Source organism: Acipenser ruthenus, chromosome 48, assembly GCF_902713425.1.
Source record: "Acipenser ruthenus chromosome 48, fAciRut3.2 maternal haplotype, whole genome shotgun sequence".
Classification (NCBI taxonomy): domain Eukaryota; kingdom Metazoa; phylum Chordata; class Actinopteri; order Acipenseriformes; family Acipenseridae; genus Acipenser; species Acipenser ruthenus.
In genome coordinates this window covers 3,173,827-3,196,535 of record NC_081236.1, presented here as the reverse complement: position 1 = coordinate 3,196,535, position 22,709 = coordinate 3,173,827, and the positions used below count along the sequence as shown (strand labels likewise).

At 40.8% G+C, this 22,709-nt stretch overlaps 1 protein-coding gene across 3 annotated transcripts in view; it reads right to left on the bottom strand.

Annotated features, from left to right (window-relative positions):
• LOC117404722 (membrane-spanning 4-domains subfamily A member 4A-like) overlaps nucleotides 1–21,733 on the bottom strand; it is a 32,013-nt gene extending 10,280 nt beyond the window's left edge. Inside the window, exons 1-3 of one of the 3 annotated variants that reach the window (XM_059014608.1) lie at nucleotides 21,563–21,733; nucleotides 14,246–14,397; nucleotides 9,793–9,900 (exon numbers count right to left, since the gene is read on the bottom strand). In XM_059014608.1, the coding sequence (XP_058870591.1) occupies nucleotides 9,793–9,900; nucleotides 14,246–14,397; nucleotides 21,563–21,653 (351 nt within the window). In that variant the 5' untranslated portion in view covers nucleotides 21,654–21,733. The remainder of the gene's footprint in view (nucleotides 1–9,792; nucleotides 9,901–14,245; nucleotides 14,398–21,562) is intronic. The other 2 variants (XM_034914917.2, XM_059014609.1) reach the window with 2 other exon arrangements.
• Nucleotides 21,734–22,709: the final 976 nt, after the last annotated feature.

Here is a 22,709-nt window from a genome sequence, read left to right as displayed (position 1 = left end):
CCCCAGTAATGTTGTTGAAGCTGACACCCTGGGATCAATAAGCTACTAACAACCAAATGAGCAAGATGGGCTGAATGGCCTCCTCTCGTTTGTAAACTTTCTTATGTTCTTATGTAATACATGTATTTAATAATTTAAGCATGGAAATGTGTATTTCATATAAATAATAGAACTGAAATACTTGAATCCCTACCCTTAATTGGTAAACAACCTCTAATGCAATAAACAGACCTCACATTTAAGCATTGACTATAAATCGGATATAGATTATAAATAGCAATACTGAATCAAATATTAGAAAACACTTCAGTACTATCAGCCAATCAGCTTCCAGCTCTAGCTGGCTTCTATCAGACAGTGGATGTCCTCTAGAACGTCACGGCATCTACTGTGAATCAAACTTAAAATTAATCCGCGCAAGTGCCAGCTTTTTCATTTTGACTTGCCTTAATGAAAGCTCAGTTCATATCTATTGGACAGCAAATACTAAACAGAGACAATTGGTCCAAATATATTTTATTATTGAGCAAAACCAGTCAATCAATTCTTTGCACTTACCAAAGCAACCAATCCTGTACCTGCAGAGTCAGCCAATCATAGTCTGTCAGCTTGACTGGCGCTCAGTAACATTGTGCTGTTCAGATATCTGGCAGTGTTCAGATAAACTCTAAGCAACTCTGACAAGTAAAACATTTGTTTAATAAAAACATCGACGGGCACTATCACTTAAATAAACACTTAATATTGTAGGGAAATACCTTTTGAAAAGTATCAGTAGGTGCCATTTATAGAGAGAAACATGTTTGTAGTTCAAATCTATGTAAGGAAAAGCAATGATAATGCTCAGCAACAGGTCTGCTAATAAGGCCTGCTCAGCAAACAGCTGTACTCTGAACAGGAAACCAATCTTAGCTGAACAGAAGCTGACAAAAGTAGGTTGCTAAGGCAACGACAGTTTAAGCCTTGTGGTTGGGACATTTCCAGACAACTAGAAGAACACATTTTGCAGAACCGAGAAGGAAGCGGTTTGTTGTCAGCTACAATTAGGAAGATAGCAAATGAGTTAAACGAGTTAATCCGGGATAGCTGGGGATATAGCTAGTTGCTAATGATAATATTAATAATATGTGAGTAACCACTGAATATTGGAATCAATAAAGGGAACTATGTTATACTCTTAATCACCGTTTGGACTTGAATCATAAGCTATAAAATATGATTCCCTACAATATACACTCTCTCCAATTAACCTTAAATAGCTCTGAAAAGTATAGATTTAATTGAAATGGCTGAGATTGAAATATATACACTAAAGTAGTTAGAAAAATAAATACAGCATGGCAGAACCACACTCAGATCTTCATGATATAATTTGCCCTGGACCTCCATTAGCTACATTCAACCTTTTAAAAGACGTATCCTGCCCATTTTAACCAGTGTCGGCTCGTGGTTTGACTGGTCACAACATGTTCCAACGACAGTGCTGCACTGAAACTTTTCCACCGGCGCCTTACAGACCACGGTTACCACGGTAACGCCGTCATTGAGTGACTGCGGGAGTGGTAAGTTGTCATGGTGACCAGGCAGCTTCATCAGGCTCTGCGTGCTCTGTGCCTCAGTACTGCTGTCTTCCGGCTTCCTGTTGCTGCGCTTTCACAACTGGTGGAGACGAATTCAATGCGCCGAATCATGACCTCTAAGTACTGCGTTTACTTATTTATATACATGACTAACTGTCCTAACATCTCTAGAACATTTATTATTTAAATCTAAGGGAATAAGCAAATGTTGTTCTACATAGACAAGGATTTTAATCGTAATAACTTCATAGATTCTACCCTGCTTCACTCAAGTCAATGGTTTAATTCCAATCATAACCTCTGGATGGCAGTATAATACCACAAGTTCTCTCTCTATATATTAAACGAGTTTGGTATCGCTGCGAAGCTCGGACACTACTGCTTTTCTATTTATTCTCGCAGTTATTCTCGGGAGTTCCACTCCTGCCTCATCCTTTGTCTATCTATATCAACCGACATTCTTCAATTTCAACTCTACCTGCCCCCCCCCCCCCCACCACCCTTCGAGGACATGGTCATGAAGCCACGCACTTGTCGGCTTTCTGAGATGCTCCGAATCTACCGTCACATTAACTTCCAGCTTCCCTGCACCAGGCTTCCATTCCAGCGACCTCTTCCTGTTCCCGGATTCGTGCTTCCTCATCTGGCTTCTCTCCTTCAAACCGACAAATTTCACCAAGGCACCTTATTCAACCTTCAAGTTTTCATTTCAGCAACGTGAGCTGCCAGTCAGAAACGGAAACCATGTCCTACAACTATCATCATTTCAGTCAAGTGTCCTCCTACCCTGCGATTAGACAATACACTCAGACTGCTCCCGACCAAATCAATAGATTTTGCAATAGCCTCAGAGCAACGCATTCTTTATCCTCTCAGGTTCTACAGCGGCCTCAGCTCTATGCATTCTTCATCTCTGGCTTTATCTAAATCACTTTTCACTCAAAGACCAATATCCACTGCATTCAGCAGATCTCTGTGCTCTACAGCAGACCACCACACTACCGATGGCAGTCCACCGTTCACCATTACAGATCACTGCTTCAGCAGATCTCTGCGCTCTGCAGCAGACCACCACACTCTACCAATGGTAGTCCACCATTCACAATAACAGATCACTGCTTCAGCAGATCTCTCTTTCTGCAGCAGACCACTGCTCATCATTGACCGCGTTTCATCGTTACTTCTTTAGATCTCCGCACCATTCAGCAGATCCCGTCCTCTCTGTTAATTGCTCCTCACTGCAGCAGATCTCTGCTTCCTCTTCAGATCTACTCACTATTATAGCATGCAAAGTTGCTTTAGTTTACAGTTTAAATCTGTACCTGCACTACTCCAGAGCTTCCAACGCTTCCGCTTTCCTCCAATATGCAGATCACGGCAGCATTCCACAATCAAGGCTAATGCTAATCCCCATCTAATCAAAATACGAGGTGCTTGACCTTCTCAGCAATCTATTCGGATGTCCTCACATTCTCTCAAATATTACAGCATTAATGCATGGTGAGAGACGTGGTATGGGACTGGAAATCCGTCTTGATTATGAGTTAAGGAGTTCCACTACTAGGAGAATGACTGGAGTTGTGAAACCCAATCTCCGAACGTGAGTTCACCTTTTCCATTTCAAGCAGACAGGATAGTAGCAGACCGCTGATCGATCCTGTATTAACTAACACATAGGATGGTCGACATCTCTCTTCCCTTGTTTCCAGATTGTCAATTTACAATGTTCGTTCAGTTCCAGCCGCTACCTCAACCCTCAATTCCAGCTCCCCTTCGGCCTCTACTTTTGGTATCCAAGTTCCGTCAGCTGGTCCCGTCTGCTGCCCCCCCCTCCAGACTCCCCAGCTTCATCAGCTGCTATTTGACTGAATCCTACTCTCAGTAACCTGCTTCAATCTGCTCCGCATTTCATGTCTGCATCCCTTGCCCTTCTTCGAGAGCTTCATATTCGACAGCTTGATCAGTGTGTTCAGCCTTCTGTGCCCAGAATCAGATTAATCTTATTCCTTCAAACAAAACCAGATCCTGGCTTTCATCATCCATGGCAGGGATTCTCTCTCTCTTTCCCCCCCCCCATTTTCTCCATACCAGCAGTTCGCCTGACCCTCCGTGAGATTCTTAAGAGCCTTCCCTTCTGCCTCCCCTTCCCACCTGTCTACATCAATGAACATTCTTTGTTTGCTCATTCTACTCTTCGGAAATGCCACTTCACCCCATACAAGGATCTACCTATGGAGATCATCTGCATCTGAGCCCTCTTCTGTCTTCTCAGGAGCTCAGAATCCACAGTTTCTTCTACTTCTAATTTTACTCCATCATTCAGTTGTGTACCTCCACGACGGATCCATTTCAGCGTGGTCACTTCATTCAGCGGTCAAGCAGAGTCCCCTATCTGCCCATTCTTTTCAATGTCAAGGTATTTCTCTGCATCTCAGCCTTCTTCAGTCTCCTCAGAACTCGAAGTTTCTTCTGCTTCTAATTTACTTCATCATTTTGCCGTACCTCCAAGATGGATCAATTTCAGCATGGTTAGTTCATTCAGCTGTCAAGTAGAATCCCCTATCTTCCCTTCTTTTCAACATCAAGGTATCTCCCCAGCAAGAAACCTTAAACCCCCCTCCCCCCCCCGCCCCCTAGACCCTCAGTTCATTGATTCCTCTCACTCCTATCATCTCTCATCGCTGGTTCTCAACCCACCTCTCCACACTCCAGAGCAAGCCTCCCTCCTCTACTCTACCCCACTCCTCGGATCACTCGTCACTGGATCTCAACCTACCTCACCTCCAGAGCACGCCTCCCCTACCCCCCCCCCCCCCAAATCATTCTGTAGGCACAGCCCCCTCTGCTGCAAGGGCCAACATCAATCACAGTTAGATCATGAGTGTGGGGAGTTGGCCCTCTTCTGCAGTGGATTCTTTCATTCATTCATTCTCCTCTCATAAAGTTGCAGCCCATTTTAAAATCGCTAGCATGCCCGGAGTGGGGGCTACCTGTCTGCCGGAGCCACCAGAGGTTTTCCCCTAATCGGCCTCAGGGGTTTTTTTCCTCTACACTGAGCGGCAGGTATACACATAGTCGCATCCTACTAACAAATTACTAATCTCCCTCTGTTTGTCCTGTTTGTCCTTCTGGTCTTTTGTTTGTTATGCGTAGGCATGTACTGTCTCTTGTTTGTCGCACGGTGTGGGAGTTTTCGTGAGGTGCCGGGGGTCCATCCTTTGGGGGGCAAGTGAGTCTCACTTCCCCGACCTCAGGGCTAGGCATCCGCCTCCCTTACCTTCAGGGGTGTTCTCACCATGTGAGTCAGAGCGGACCCCCGGCCAAACTCTGTCCTGTCGCAGCTCCTGCGCTCATCTTGCCTTACTCGAGGCTCTGTTCTATTCTGCCTCTCTTTCAGGACGTGGTCACTCGTGCTGAGTCCTATACTAACCTCAATGCTTTGTCCTTATTTCAGGTCCCAGGCAGCGTGACGTCTCGGCCTATCAGGGGTTTTACAAGCGCCTCTTACAGAAGTCTCAGATGCTGGGTACCTCTCCAATCTCCTCTCGAGGGGCGGCTTTTCGAGTCATAACCCTCATTAGTGTTTTCGGTTGCTGGGTCCTCTGCCCCTGGGATGTGTCGGCATCGTCGCCCTCAGTCAGCGACCTCTTTTCTATCCTGTCCTCGATTGCTGGGTCCTTCGCCCCTGAGATGTGTCGGCATCGTCGCCCTCAGTCAGCGATCATCTTGTCTATCTCATTTCGGTTGCTGGGTCCTCTACCCCTGGGATGTGTCGGCATCGTCGCCCTCAGTCAGTGACCACCTTCTGTCCTACTAACAGCTCCTTGCTGCTTCTTCTGCCTTACTCTTCAACCCAGCTCACGCCCCGTGAAACGATAACTAACCAGTATCAATTTTACTTCCTGTTTAAAGCCTCCTACACAAAATGAGCAGACAAGAGAGAGAAATAAAACACAAAGTCAATACTTCACTCTAAAACTTAGTGGAGGTTCAGTAATCAACCAGCAGTAAACAGCTGTCAGCTAATTGTGTCCTCCCAGAAAGCAGCAATATCAAGTACCAAGCCAATTCAGACTGCAGTCTCTGGACCCAACAAAGAACACAGGCAACCATATTACAAGTCTGCCTAGAATTCAAACTTCTTACAAATTATAATCGCACAGACTATACTTTCGGTCTGAATAGGGTAGAAACCATCTGGGTCAAATCTTCCTCTGCCTCTGCCTCTGCCTCTGCCCTCCCCTTTTCCCTGGAGTGAGTGGGCCAAGCCGGTTTAAATAAGACAACCACTAAGACAATTATGAACTATCAAACTGTCGCAGGTGACGCTGAACTAGTTATTCCGTGTAGTAAAACATTGGACTCCTTTGCATGGAGCATCTCAGTAAGCTACAGTACACGGTTCATCAACTGATTCAGATTCAGTTATGTTAAGTTTGCCAACTGATGAAGTCGAGCAGAACAGTAATTGGATGTTCAGAAATATGAATAACAGTGGGTTTTGGCCTCCTTTAGTATTCTGGATGAAAAAGGAAATATATAGAAATAATATGTACAGCTAAACGTGTCCAAGTATCTTATAGGAATAAAGTCAGACCATGGAAATCGACATCTGTGATGAGAAACTTTGGATCAAGGGACTTGTTATGGAACCAACTAGAGCTGAAGCTGGTACAGAATTTAAATCCTGCTGGGAATGTGTGGATATGCTGGACATGTACTAGACGATTTCAAATATGGAATGTACTTTGATATAAAAAATAAAGGGTTAGGGGTTTTTTTGAAGGAAGGATAAAGAAAGAGCATCCCGCCAGTAGATGGCTCCCTTGCTCCATGAAATAGGTCAGTCCATTAGTTGTTTTGTCCAGAAAACAACCTGGAGTCTTTAAGAAAATAAAATAATTGCTGGTATATCTTATCTTTAGAAAGCATGACGCTTGATAAAAATGCACAATTTCGGCTAAAAAAGTGGACGTTAATCCCACCTATAAATTTATGTTTCCAAAGACAAGATTAGGAAGGGATTCTTTGCAACATATAAATCAACATTAAAACTTAGCAGCCAAGGTCTTAAGAAAAAACCTGTTTCGGCTGGATTTTGTATGAACAAAGGACAGGGTCAAACTTAGTTCAGACATTACAGTGCTATGGAAGTTGAATGCATTAATACTGGCCTGTATTTCCATTCAAATCTTAGAGGGAATCACCAAAGAAATAAAGTGATATTATAAATTCTAGGAGTGACTGTTAAACTGAAGTAAATTAATTAAAGTGTATCTTAAAATGACATTTATAGTTAAAGAAGGTTCAGTGCTAATTGACACTGTTTATAGTTTATAATGGTCAAAAAATAGAAATTAGACACAAAGGTATTGCAAATTAATAAAATAAATGATTAACCTTTTCTAGACTAGATTGATATTTGAAACTAAAAATACCTATTTGATTTCATAGGATTAATAATATGTTTTAAGTATTTGGTATAATGGGAAAACATATTATTTAAACTGACGAGTGTTATTGCCTGTTCATGACTTTACTGTAGTGATAAAAAGATTAAAAGCCAGAGCAGTATTCAATTTAATTAATTGGGGAATTGGTTCAGTTTCTTTCTCCTTCTATTAAACAAAAAGACCTTTAGACATTATAATATCCATTAAATTACAGAATATAAAAAGGTATTATGCTATATTTTTGTGTTAGTTTGTAATAATATACTATAATGTACCTTGTTATTAATCCACTATACTATTGTCTAATGATGGTAGATGGAGTCATTATAATGTGGTTCTTTAAAACTGCTGCCTAGCATTGAGAAAAAGGGGCCTCTCTCCTTATCAAGATGTATGGGCTGTAGAAAAAGGAGGGGTCTTCTCACATTCCACTTTAGTAAAAAAAACTGCGAGTGTTAAGGTTTATGGAATTAGTGGTTTAATACAGATAAAATATATCTTGAAATAATATGCAAAAATTATGGCATAACAGACATTGATAGGTCATATATCTGAAAAAAAGTGCTTGCACAGACTTTAGCCTTGAAAAAACAAGAGACTGTCGAAATTGCTTGCAATAGCGTATTCTCAGAGTCAGATACAGATCAGAAGCCTGGTATATTATGTCTGTTAAGAAATAAATAATTGTAATGAAAATTATTACCACTTAAACTTGGTGAAACTAATTGAATATTGTATGAGGCAATCTTTTGTCAAATACTCTGTTAGACAATAGTATATAGAATCAAAACTGACTCATTAAAAACATATTGAAACACAATGAGGTTAAAAGAAACACATATTTTTAATTTAACAAAATATAATCAATTAGAGATGATGTCACTTATTAAAACATCTCTCATATATAACACATATAAAAAATAGTGTTTTGCATGCACATATAACAGTAGTGTTTTTTATATTATATTATAAACCAGGATCCTGGGAACCTTGGTTCACTTGAATTTTCAGATAAAGGAGGGGCTCGGAGGAAAGAAGGGATGAGATCATAGGTTTGGAGTTGGACAAATAGAAGTCTTGAATTTATTGGTACATGACTCCAATTAATTCTGAAAAGTTGGCCCGGATCTTTTGAAAACTATTATTTGTAAAAAAGATAAGAACTGTCTCAACAGATTAATGATTGGATTTAATTGAGGCGTCCCATGTATTCCAATGAGATGAAAAACCTATATAACTCCTAAGTAATTACAATGGAGTACCCCACTCACACCAGGCAGGGTGAGGTGGTCCATCCTTTGCAGACTTACACAATTGAGCTGATTGAACTCAGTTTCATTTGCTTGGTGAAGACAATTCTTGTATTTTAATGCTGCATTTATATTGTATCGAAGGGTAAGCATTAATCAATTATTATTTTATCTCACATGTATCGCATGCCTTGCTATAAAGGACTCACACTATGTTTTAGAAATAGGAGAGTATTTTGTTGAATGTGCTGAAATATACCATTGGGTGCTTTGGGTGATGTGTTCTTGGCCTGCCCGCAGGCCTTGCAAATACATATTAATGTATTAAAGTGTTAACGTTGATATCTGTTAAGACACTGGACTGCCCAGAGCGTCTATCAGCTGGGGATATGAAGTAGCCTGTAGCTACTCAATCCAATATTTAACCGTTAATAAATCGAATGAGTACTGATCATACTCTGATTCGTAAAAAAACTTTAAATACATGAGTCTGTGAATTTCTTGAGTACTAAAATAGTCATCTGGATATATTGTGGGTCCAGTGCATGAACAATACCCCACAAGGAGTAATAACATCTCTGTCCTCCTAACGTCTCCCCTGAGATAAGAGTGTGTGCTGAGCAAATAAAAAGAGTATGTAGGATATCTGAACCCTCAGAATTTGTGACAAAACAGATCAGTGAGTCAATTAGGATCAACACTGCAGTGCAGCCCCTTTACCCTCCAGTGCAATAGTATCTTACCAACTAAACAAGCCAACACTAAAATGTCAATATGAACGTGTAAACATTACCAAAATGAATTAACTAGTGAAATTATAAAACATAAAGTGAACACACTTTATTTATTAAAAACACCACATACCACAGCAGGAGCCTTTCCACACGCGTTAACTCTGGAATTATTAACTGTTCTAGTCTGTTGTTGAAGAAGCCAAGTAGAACAGAATATTTGTTACTTCTGCATAACTGAGCAAGTCCTTGGTCTATATTTTCCACTGTGGCCAAAATGCAAACTGCCCGTGCCATAGAAATGAGGTAGGTGTGCAATTTGCCACAGTGGAAAACCAGGCCACATGATTTGACAAGTTTATCTGCATTATATTGACATTTTCTTGTACGTTTTGGTTAAAGTGCAACAAGCAGAACTAACTGGGTTTCCATCTTTTAAGGTTGAAAAAAATCTGCAAACAATATATCTAGCAAGGTAAGATCCCGCAGAGCGCCATGCATGGGACTGTTACCCTTGAGAATCTTCTGAAGATGCAGGATGTGAGCTTTCATTTCTGGAACGGTAACCCAGATATTCCGTGCCTACCTCAAGTAAATTGAGAGCAGTCTTCTAGAAATGTACAGAATGGCCTATTGGGTCTCCACTGGAATTGATCCTGGATGTAAGGGTTATTTTATCTCTCTGCCTGTTTGGAGCATACTCTGTGACATTTCAAATTGTGAAGAAAATCTGGGGTAAAATCCATGAAGAAAAGAAGGTATTACTTATTTTCCTTACCCATACACCAGTCCAGAAAGGTAATCCAATGATTCCTTCCACCGTGTCAGCATTCATCAGGACGGGACCAAACAGCAGACTCACAATACCAATCATTATTTGCACGACCTTGCAAAACAAAAGCAGATTTCAGGATAAGAAAACTCATGAATTTTAACATTTTACACATTTTGCAAATAGAGAAAACATTTAATTGGTATCACACATTGTTGTTTAAATCGTAGAGCTAAACGATTCATTCAAATGTGGATTCAGATTATATTAAGGGCACAGCCTCTGTAAAAACTGGCTAGATACAAAAGTACAAAAATATATGTAAAGATTTTATTTTTTTTAAATAAAATAAAGTGCCACTTACATTTTTTAACAGTGGCATATAATTGACATGTTCTCATATTATTACTACTACTACTACGACTACTACTAATAATAATAATAATAATAATAATAATAATAATAATAATAATAATAATAATATTGTGAAGCCATCTTGAGGCAGGGAATGCAATTTAAAAGTTTAAAAAAGTGGTCAAAATGTAAAAAACAAACAAAAAAAAAAAAAACACAAATCACACATCAGTTATGCTAATACTGTATCCTTAGGAAATGATATGTATTGGCTTGCTCTTTTGAACGTGACATCCAGAAATGTGTCTAGCACTCTGGGAAAGGTGGATTGGGCTATCCCTCCAGACATTTCCAAGTGTGGTCTGAAAGGAACCAGAGGCTAAGTAGTGCAGAGAACACAGCACTTTCACATGTGCAGGGATAGCTACTGCATTATCTGCAAGAAATGCAACAAATTGTATATTGGGGAAACAAAAATGCATTTAGCAGACCAGTTTGTAGAACACTTCAGAAGCATTCGCATTAACACCACTGCATTTCCAGTAGCCCATCACTTCAACAGTGATGATCACACTGCTGAAGACATCACAGTCGGTGTGATCAATCAGTGCTATGGAACAAATGTTGCTCGGAAACAAAAGGAACGCGAGTTTATCTTCAAACTGGGAACTTTGGAACCTCTTGGAATGAACATTCCATTCTAATAATAGAATTAATATAATAATAATAATTAATCCTTCTGAAGAAAAATATAGTAACAGGGGAGATCTGGCTGACTATCTGGCACATCCGTATTATTGCAGGTGGAGGGCAGCAGTCTCATGGGATCCGCCTGTCGGTCATGGCGAAGACACGGAGAGGTGGGGAAGAGGGTGTGTGTGCTTTCCCACTCTCTGAGTGGCTGAGAGGCGGGCCTTGGGAGACTGCTCGGCCCTTAAGATCTGGCTCGGTTGTGCACTCGGGTGGCTGTGTTTGGGAACACACAGTGACACTGACAGAAGACGTCAGTTTTAAAACAAAACGAGGAAAACCTGGCTGGGGAAAACAGCTGACCTTAAAATAATTTAAAGAGGAAATAAATAACAGAAATCATCACATACCCAAGGGGACGTGTTTAGTTGTACGGGGAACTCCGGCCATCCCAATGTATAGGGTAACTGAGCGTAGGAGGGAGGCTCGTTCTGACCGGCTTAGCGGCAGTGGGGGCACTGCATAACAGCACTTTTGTTTGTAGTTTTATTACTGTGTTTTATTTTTCCTTTTTCTTTCGCCTTTGGTTTTCATTATTATTTACGAGCACTTGTTGTGCCTGTACCTGTATTGGTAAACACCGTGGTTCTGGTTACTGTTGTCAGTATCCAGTCCACGGACAACAGCGCCATCTACTATACAAAATAAATTGGTGCGTCTGAGCGGCGTTACAAATAAAGTCTCCTTGTGTCAGTGAATTGCCCACCACCCTTCCATATATATATATATATATATATATATATATATATATATATATATATATATAATTACACACGCATACAGTAGAGTCAATTATCCAAACTAATTTGGCCCGATACTAGTTCACATAATCGATTTGTATGGATAATCAAACAGGTATTAATAACAATTACTGTACCTTTAATAATGATTAGAATAAAGTTAACATACACAAGTACAGATTAATCTGTTTTATATAACCTCGCTTAATATCATATCCTGTTTATTATCACGATTGTCTCACAAACCTGCTTATTTTCACATTTTGTGCAGCCTGTCAAATGCTACGTGAGCAATCTTAACAGGATACAATTCAGTTACAAAACACCAACGTCGCCAAATTTTTCTTCAACAGTCTTATACAAATACACACAAAAAACACCAGGTGCAGCGCCTGGTGCAGCGCCTGACTGATAGCTCTCATCAGTCGACAATTCATGCCTTTTTTAGATAATGACACAAACTGTTTTGTTCCAATTAATGATATAAAACGTATTTGTCCTAGTAAACTATAGGCATGTGTTTAAATGTAAAGAATGACTGAACGTATAGTATTAAAGCATGACTCTTTAATTCACCGTTAGTTTTCTTTCTTTTTTTTTTCCTCACACTTGTAGGCTGTCATAGGCAAACGTGAAACTCCGTTTACATCATGAGCCGCCTTATATTACAGATTACGCCTGCATGACAATCGTGATATAAAGCAGGTTCATCTGTACTTTAGTACACAAGTACCTACTGATGATATAGAGCTAGTAACCTATTCTATCACATTAAGCATACAAAATGACTAAGCTTATAAATCATGAAATTTAAGCAATTCAGAAACACCTACAGTTAAGGCAATGAAATACTGTAATTAAACGTATACCAAACTTTGAAATCCATCAAATACAATTCAGCACAACTTTGACAAATTACAGAACTTTAGGAACATAGATAGGATCTCCAGCCCTTACTGACAAAATAGACGAAAAATCAAGAACGAGGTGACTGTTTTAATTTGCTTAACTGCAACAATTTAAAGCACACAATGCTCCACTAAGGTTTTGATGGTCTGAATAATTCTGTAACTTTCATTTGCCTCAGTCTGCTGGTCCTTTTATTCTGGTAGCTAAATTTCGTTGCCGTTTTAGCAGCAGAAGCTGTGTGTGTAATACACCACGCGTAAGTCATCAGTTGGTTTGGTTGATAAGACAGTAAGGTTGATCAAAGATCGGATAATTGATTCTCTACAGCGTGCGTGTGTGTATATAAGTATGCATGTGTAATATATATATATATACCACATACCAGGGATTCCCAAACTTTTTTTACCTGATAATATTTAATCAAATGAATAAAATGACAGTTTAGATTAGCTTTATGTATAATGTTACAGGTTTAAACATATAAATGTTTTTTAATTTGACATTTTCCCAAGGAGTGCTAATAGTGGGCTGCAGTTCCTGAACAGGTGGGCCTCAGGTAAAAAAAAAAAGTCTGGGAACACATGATATAGAATAAAAACATAAAAATCCAGCCGCAACCTCCTAGATAACTGTCATGCACACAATACAGAAGGAAACGAGCGCCTTGCGGAAGTTACTTTTTTGCAACTACTCTGTACAACCAAATACAACTTGCAAAATCAGTGGACTTGCAACATCCTCCCCCACCCCCACCCCCCCCAAAAAAAAGAAAAAAAATCAGAACTGTGCCACTTAACTTAAAAGAAAACTTACAAAACTAAATCCATCTGCAGTGAAATTTGAATCCGTGAATTTTTTTTTTTTAATTATTATTATTTTCCAACAAAACATATTCTAGCATTATTTTAAGATGACTGTGAATGAGCCAGTAATTAAAATAGCAGTATATCCAAATATTTTAATAAATCAATTACCGGTATGTAACAAGATTTATTAGTTTGATTCATAACTTGATTTAGTTAATATTTAAACATACATCAAAGTACTCAATATTTTAAATGTTAATAGCTACTTAGTGACAAAACCGTATTCATCATAGGCATCAATAGAATTTTTAAATGAATGTTATTACAAAAGTTAGTATGAAAACGATTCTACAAAAGAAAAAAAAACATTCCAGCAACTCAAAACTGAGCCCACGGTACAAATGCATTCAAACTCCTGCAGCTGCCTTTTTTGTTCTTTATACTTTGCAAAATGTATTCTTTGGTAGCGGATTCGTCATACTGTAATTTTATTAATACTGAACACACTTTTTACATCTGCCAGCAGAGCGATCACATGACCTTAACACCGCCCTATTGTCAGAGCTCTCGCTCTACATCCCGCCTACAGGTAGGCAATCTGTTAGCTCTGATTTGTGAATTTCTGCTTTGATTGACAGTCCGCCAATACTCCCTTGTTACACTTTATTTTCCTATAATTAGAGCTGCCGCCAACGCCTGCTTCTCGCTATTAATAGAAAAAAACACATAGAATGTCATTGCTCCCGTGGCCCACCCGGGACGGTGTCGCGGCGCACCTTTGGGCTGCGGACCACAGTGCGGGAACCCCTGCCATATACAGTGCTACAGTATTTCTGCCAGTATTGTGCTCTCTAAGCTTAAGAAATCGCTACACACAATGTGAATATTTTGCTGACTTACCCCCAAAGCTTTGGGCTGTCCTCGTAGAAATGTCTGCATCGACCCTGGCAGCTGTCTTGCCTCTGTTCCTGGTGCAGCCTGGCCAGCACTGTTCAGGGGGGAACTCTGAGTAACAGTAACTGTTACATGTGAAGCCATGGCGCTTGCCTGGTCTGGTAGTGGCACATTAAAAAAAAAAAAAAAGAAACACAAATCGAGTTCATTTTTTGGTAATCTGGATACATTATGATCTTGAAGAGATGTTTTTTCTTCTGGCAAATGTTGAGAAATGTATTCCCTGTTTGATTTATGACCTATGACATGTGATTACAATTTTTAAAAAGGCAATATGTTAAATATATAAATGCTGGTACCTTATTGTGGGCCCCGACCTTTATGTAATACTTTTATATAAACATAAAACATGCCAAGACAAATATGTTATTCCCAGCATCAAACCCAGACAGCACTGCACTGTTAGTTACTGTTCACTGTTCAAAACACCACTTGCACCTGGAGCACTCACTGTTGGACACATGATCACGTAGGTGTTTTAAAGTGTGTGTTATTTCATGACTGAACCCCGTGGTTTTGACTGGCTGTTCACATTGTTGTGTTTAGTCAGTAGTCGGTCGTATGATTTGAAAGCAACTATAAAGCTTTGTTTTGACCACTGAACTGTTGTTTATAATCACTGCCTCGCCTCGACAGGTGCACTATGGAAGTGGGATGGACGTCTCTGCACTATCCAGGCTGCTGAAAGCACTGGCTGACAGATGAGAGGTTGCAGATAGAGAGAGAGAGAGGAGGGATACACGGCTCTGATTGAGAGGGTCGGTATCAGCACCGGCGGGACCCGTGATGGCAATACCCAAGGCACGGGTGCATCATGGAGTTGACGGCTGGCTAGATTTACTAACCCCAGCACCTTCTGCCCCGATTGTTTCTTTTAGGTGCCATGAACCTGGATACATCACCCTCTTGTGCCCCTCGGCAGTGGAGTGCAACATGGTGACGTGCTATCTGGCATCTGAAGCAAGTAAGGAACAGAGAAATGGTCGGGCGGGGCCTTGTATCATTGATGTGGTGGTTGGTAATGTGACTACACAAGCTTTAGTGGACTCAGGGTGTGCACAGACCTTAATTCAATCAGCTCTCTCAGGCGGTGTGTCACGGCGGCCACAAGGCAAGCTGGCGATCTCCTGTATCCATGGAGATATGGCGACATACTCCACCCTAAAAGCATACGTGTCGATAGGTCAGACACAGTGCCACCTCACAGTGGGGGTGGTGGAAAGGCTGCTGCACTCCGTAATTCTAGGCTGGGACTGGCCATAGTATTGGCAATTCATCCAAAAGGCAGACACAGCAGGAGAAACTATTGGTGAAATTTCCCCCCTGCAAGCTGACCTATTTTCTCCCCTTTTTCGTAAAAGTCGAAAAATGGGAAGGTGCATCTCTAAAACGAGGCTGGGGACTGGTGGGAGAGAGCGTAGATGGTATCAAATGCCACTCAAATGGGGCAATTACTGTATAGGGTAAACCTTGCCACAGGCACACAGGACAGCCTGTAACAACTGATGGTTCTCCCGTCTTGTTGGCCAGAGGTCACGAGGTTGGCGCATGACATCCACTTTTCCAGACACTTGAGAGCCGACAAGACGAAGGAACGCATATTGGCTCGATTTTATTGGGTAGGGCTTCATAAGGAAGTGTCAAAATATGTAACCACGTGCCCAGACTGACAGCGAGTAGCGCCAGGTCGCGTGCATCCCGCCCCTTTAGTCCCACTGCCAATTATTTCCACTCCCTTTGAATGCATTGCAATGAACATAGTGGTCCCTTTGCTACCTTCTGATTCCAGGTATATGCACACATTAGTAGTGGTAGATTATCAATGTGATATCCAGAGGCAGTTCCATTGAGGTCCACTAGTGCCGCTGCAATAGCCAAATAACTAGTGCAGATTATGTCGAGAGTAGGGATCATGGGACTAACTTTCTGTCTCAAAAGCTACAGCAGTTGTATAAAATATTAAATACATCCCATCCGGACATCTGTTTATCATCCACAGATGGACGGTTTGGTGGAACGGTTTGGAACCAAAATGCATGGATTCTGACCTATCGAACAGGAGACAAGGTAATGCTGCTGCTTCCCACATCGGAATCTAAACAATATGCTAAATGGTAGGGGCCACATGAGGTGATTCAGGCTGTAGGGAAAATAAATTATGAAATTCGGCAGCCCGATCGCCACAATGAATGGGAAACCTACCAAGATGAACGCTATTTCAAAGTTCGATGCATATCCTGTGCCTCAGGTCGATGAGCTTCTCGACAGACTGGGGACAGCAAGGTTCATCTGGACTTCAGAACTGACGAAGGGATACTGGCAGATTCCCTTAACCTGCAGATCATGTGAGAACATCATTTTCTGATGGTCTGTTTCATTTCACAACCATGCCGTTTGGGCTACATGGTGCGTCCGCTGCCTTTCAGAGACTAATGGACCAGCTTTTACACCCACATCTTGAATATGCAGCAGCGTATATTGATGATGTGGTTATCTTCAGCTCCACCGGTGAGAGCATTTGGATAGGGTCACAGCCATCCTGCAGTTTCTGAGGGTAGCCTGGCTGACAGCCAACTTGGGTAAATGTGCATTTGCCAAAGAAGAAACCTAATATTTATTATGGGACATGTTGAAACCTGTCACCACCAAAGTCCAGGCTTTGGTGGATACTGCAATCCCGAAAACCAAGTCCCAGGTGAGGTCTCTCTTGGGGTTGGCCAGTTATTACCGACGATTCATACCAGGTATGCCACAATGGTCAACCCTCTAGTGAACCTCCTAGAAAGAATGCACCAAATTTAATTAAATGGACATGATAATGTCAGGGGGGCTTTTGATAACATTAAGCGACGACTCTGCCAAGCCTTGGCTCTGATCACACCAGATTTTGATAAGGAATTAATCTTCCACACCGACACTTCAGATGTTGGTCTGGGAGCAGTCTTGTCCCAGCAAGTCGATGGAGTAGAACACCCTTAGTAGAACAACATCTTGTATAGAAGCAACCCTTCATGTATTTCATGACACACCGTGCAGGGAAAGATCATCAAAATGCAGATTACTTTTCCTGGGAGGGGGGTGTAATGGGCAAGGTAGGTTCAGCCGAGTGTTCCTTCGGCTCCACTCTGAGCGATGGGATATGTGACAGACAGCGAATTAATCTGAATCAACAATCTCCCCCTCGACATGTGAGGGTGCTGTACAACAGGAACTGTGCACCTCGTACTGAATGGTTGGGTAGTTCATTCCAGGGGCAGTCGGAAGCCGTCCATTTAAGAAAGCGGCAGTTACGTACAAGGAGTCATCACCCTAGTACTGTAAGCAAAGTGTCAGTCATGAATTGGAGGCGACGTGACTGAACTAGCTATCGGAGGGGGCGGGGCTCAGGGTTCCTTTGTTGTGGTTAATGGGAGGAAACAAGGAGGGTGGAAATGTGAGTGGAGTGTTTTCCTATTTGATTAAAATATATTTGTAGCCGTAATAGTAATACGCTACCCATAATGGAAAGTACGTCATCCACAAATATTGATCCATGTTATTGCTACATTGTTTAGCAACAGGATGTAAACACTAAGGGTTGTGTACATATAGCTTAGTATTTTGCTTAAATATTGTTAAGACTTTAAAACTATTCAATACAAATCCAAAACGTAATACCCACACAAATGCCCAAAACTAACCAAAAAATTAGGCACCCGTCAAAAGCCATTTTACACACACTAAATAAAAGACAAGCCCAACTGAGCGTGAACCCGCCCAATCTGGCAACACTACACTGAGTGACAGGGGAACAAAATGGTAATGTGTAAGTTTAGCACTTTTGTGCAATTTTATTATTCACAAAGACAAAATAATAAAACAAAAACCTAACTCCCCTTGGCGTACTAACTAAACTTTTTCACAGTCCATAAACTATCAACCAGATGACGGTCCGGCCATAGAGGACGCAGAGCTCGCCCTCGTGGCCCTCCCCAAACGAGCTTCCTTCACCCGGGGCTGGGCCTCACAGAAGTTACAAGCCACCTCCTTCTCGAGGGCCATGGTGGCATATTGAACGCCTAAGCATCGCACGCAGAGGGAATGCTTGTCTTCCTGCGGGATGTTGGTGTTGCAGGCTGTGAAAGGGTGGAAACCTGACTTGCCTGACATGGGCCGGTTGTTTTGCATGGGACATGCAGAAACACACCACTCACACTGCGCTCGAGCACTGGTTAAGTGTGAACGCCGTGTTCTGAGCCCGTGCGCACCGAGTACCATGTCACTACGTGCACTGAGTAACGTGCAACACCATGAGCTGATGTGCCTGGTCTAGGCAGTGGTTAATACCACATGCACCGTCGAGGGCTGTGCGCACTGTGTACCGTGCAGCTCTGAGTTTGCCCATACTAGCTTCGTATGCAGCACGAGCACCGTGCGCACCGAGTACCGCGTACTATGCAGCGCTGTGATTGAGCACTGACGCTGAGGCACTGGGCACTGTGTGCTGTACGCACTGAGCACTCGTGCACCGAGATACCTGAGTATCAAGGGCTATCCGTGCGCCATGGTACCACAGCACCGGGGATGCAGCTACGCAATGTGCCTACGCTAACCGCATGGTCAACACACCTGGTCAGCGCGTAGCTTGTACCAGGGGGACACAAAGCCGAAGCCACGGTGGGCGAGTTGAAGCAGACAGCAACACGTGAAAAGATAGTATAGGGGAGAGCACATGATTTGTTTACAAGGCCCGACTCACCAAGGTGGGCGGGTCTACACAGCCGGGAGGGTCTACTCGACAGCGGGGATGCAGCAAGGCCTACCCCTGTGGAGGAACTGTGTACTCTCCGGAAGAAAAGACAACCATTTGCGGATTCGCTCACACACGACAGACAGATACAAAGAGCGGCCTACCATGCAAGCGAGGAGGCTGCTGAAAGACAGAAAGGCAAAAAGGCTTGTCTTTTCAAAGTCGTTGATTCCGGGAAAGTGAGCAAGCCAGCTTTCAGCACGAATGCAAGGGAAATACAATCGACCCGATTCGTCTCGAGAAGCTTTTTTTCTATCAGTACGCTATGGGCAGGCATAACCCATACGTAATGTCTTTGTTGGTCATCTTCGAATTGAAAGGGAACTGTCATGCACACAATACAGAAGGAAACGAGAGCCTTGCATAAGTTACTTTTTTCGCAACTACTCTGTACAACCAAATACAACTTGCAAAATCACATTCAGTTGGCTTGCAACATCCCCCCCCCCCCCAAAAAAAAAACAATAAATAAATTGGAGTGCAGCTGCGCCACTTAACCAAAAGAAAACTTACAAAAATAAATCCATCTGCAGTGAAATTTGAATCTGTCAAAAAACGTTTTTTTTATATATATTATTATTTTCCAACAAAACATATTATTTATTATTTATTTCAAGAATCACAGTACAAGTAATAATACAATTAAGTGCAAGATAAATACAATGACTTTGGTTCTAGCAAGTACAAGTATGACAAAATATGATTCAATAATGGAGCAGATAATGATAGTGACAGCAACAGTGATAGTTGCATCAGGATATAATTAAATATAAAATACTACAACTATAAATGCAGTAAAATTGGGGGCAGATAAGAGCAAGTAAAGCGCAATAAGAGCAAGTAAACCGGTATGTAACAAGATTTATCAGTTTGATTCATAACTTGATTTAGTTAATATTGAAACATACATCAAAGTACTCAATATTTTAAATGTTAATAGCTACTTAGTGACAAAAAACGTATTCATCATAGGCATCAATTGAATTTTTAAATGAATATTATTACAAAAGTTAGTATGAAAACGATTCTACAAAAGAAAAAAAAACATTCCAGCACCTCAAAACTGAGCCCACGGTACAAATGCATTCAATCTGTTGTAGCTTTTTTTGTTCTTTATACTTTGCAAAACGTATTCTTTGTTAGCAGATTCGAGATATTGTAATTTTATTACACTTTTTACATCTGCCAGCAGAGCGATCACATGACCTTAACACCGCCCTATTGTCAGAGCTCTCGTTCTACATCCCGCCTACAGGTAGGCACTCTGTTAGCTCTGATTTGTGAATTTCTGCTTTTGATTGACAGTCCGCCAATACTCCCTTGTTACACTTTATTTTGCAGCTGCCGCCGACGCCTGCTTCTCGCTATTAATAGAAAAAAACACATAGAATGTCATTGCTCCTGAGATCCCCTGATCTACCAGACGTTATTTTATTTCCATAGATTTTACCTCATTTCTTTTGGTTATATATATATATATATATATATATATATATATATATATATATATATATATATACTGTATATGTACGTAAACAAGCTAGTGATTAATTGACTATATGTTTACCTTAAGGACACCTATAACAAGCTACTGAGAATACTTAATCTGGAGTCAATTAACCAAATATTACAGCTACTTTAAGCATTATGAACTTCTGGCATTTTGCCCGTGGAGTTTGCAGGTATTTTCTTTTGGTTATTACACACATGGGATGGCAAATAAAAAACATTAATTAAAGTAGCTTTACTAGGTCGTGCCACATCCATGCTTGGTTTTCCAACACGTGGAGTCGAGCTAGAAGTGGTGGGATTGAGATTTTGAAAATAGAAAGGTAGATGATACTAGCACGGCTATGTTGTTTCCTGGCTTTGGTCTATTTGTCAGCGGGATAGATTCACAGAATCTCACTTCAGGTTGATGTTTCTACAGATCAAACATGCATTCATTATAGTTTTTCTTTGATTGTGTACATTATTACATAATATGGCAATCATCGTGTTAACTGATCAATGCAATAATGTAAAAATTCAGTATTTTGTATTATGAACCCCTTTCAGAGTGATATAGATTTATTGATTATCATCCCAACAGTCACTACCACTGTATGTGGAACTGTCTGTGACTGAATCGTTAACTTCTATTAAGCGTTTATCTTCTATATATATATAATAAATATATAATAAAAAATATGAACTAATATATATATATATATATATATATATATATATATATATATATATATATATATATATATATATATATATATATATATATATATAACCATCCCTGTATCGATACAATAAAATTAATAAAATTGTGCAATGTCTCAGGGCGGAAACAGAGATATCAATATTAAACACTTTTATATTTGTATATATATATATATATATATATATATATATATATATATATATATATATATATATATATATATATATATATATATATGAGAAAATCCAGGATCATTAATTACCTGTGTGTCTTCCAGGCTCTTTCACCCCTGGTGAGATACCAGAGTACATATCCTGAGTTGGTGTCTGCAGCTCAGTGTAAATGTGTTCCATCTCTATAGCTAGTGCTCTAATGAAGAGAGGAAGAGCTGCACATGTTCCTATCCACACATCCACACACACTTTGACCAACCAGTGCAGGCTTGTTTAAAGATGTTTTCAGACCACCTCAGGAAGTGGTTTAAAGCTGAAATACTACTGTAAGGGCAGCGTGCGTTGAAGCACTACGGGACAGCAGTGTGGAGTAGTGGTTAGGGCTCTGGACTCTTGACCGGAGGGTCGTGGGTTCAATCCCAGGTGGGGGACACTGCTGCTGTACCCTTGAGCAAGGTACTTTACCTAGATTGCTCCAGTAAAAACCCAACTGTATAAATGGGTAATTGTATGTAAAAAAATAATGTGATGTCTTGTAACAATTGTAAGACGCCCTGGATAAGGGTGTCTGCTAAGAAATAAATAAAAAAATATCTCACTACTGTGGTCTGGACATGTATTATTGTCTTTATTTCTTCTGCAAAAATAACAAGCATGGCTGAATGGAAATTTAAAATGAGATCCATCAGTAACATGAAAAGTTGCTCATTGTCACTTAATTTACCCTGACATGTTATTAGGACCTGCACCCTGTATCGAGTTGAAAAACATTTGCAGTAATCACAGCCTTGACTTGACGTGACATAGACTCAACAAGCTGGAGTGATGAATGCATCATTCATCATTGAGATCTGGGGATTGTGGTGGCCATGAAAGATGCCTGAAGTCTCTGTCATGCTCCTGCCCCTGCTTCTGGCACGGTGCATGGGTGCATTATCATCTGCATCAGGGTATAAGTGCAGCAGTGTTCGGTGCACTTGATCTGCAGCAGTGCTTAAGTAACCTACTGCATTTGTTCAGTAATCAAGGGATCCAGGATATACCAGGTGAACATGCCCTACAATATCTCCACAAATTCTATATTACACAAATAATTCATTTAGGTCCAGTTATTGTCCAGCGTTAGTTTACAAAGCAGGTCTGTGACTGCTTATCGATGTGGAAGTAGCTTTAAAAGTTATTGGAACATCAACGAAGTACAAGGCAAAACCTGGCCAAGCACTGTCTGCTGCAGGT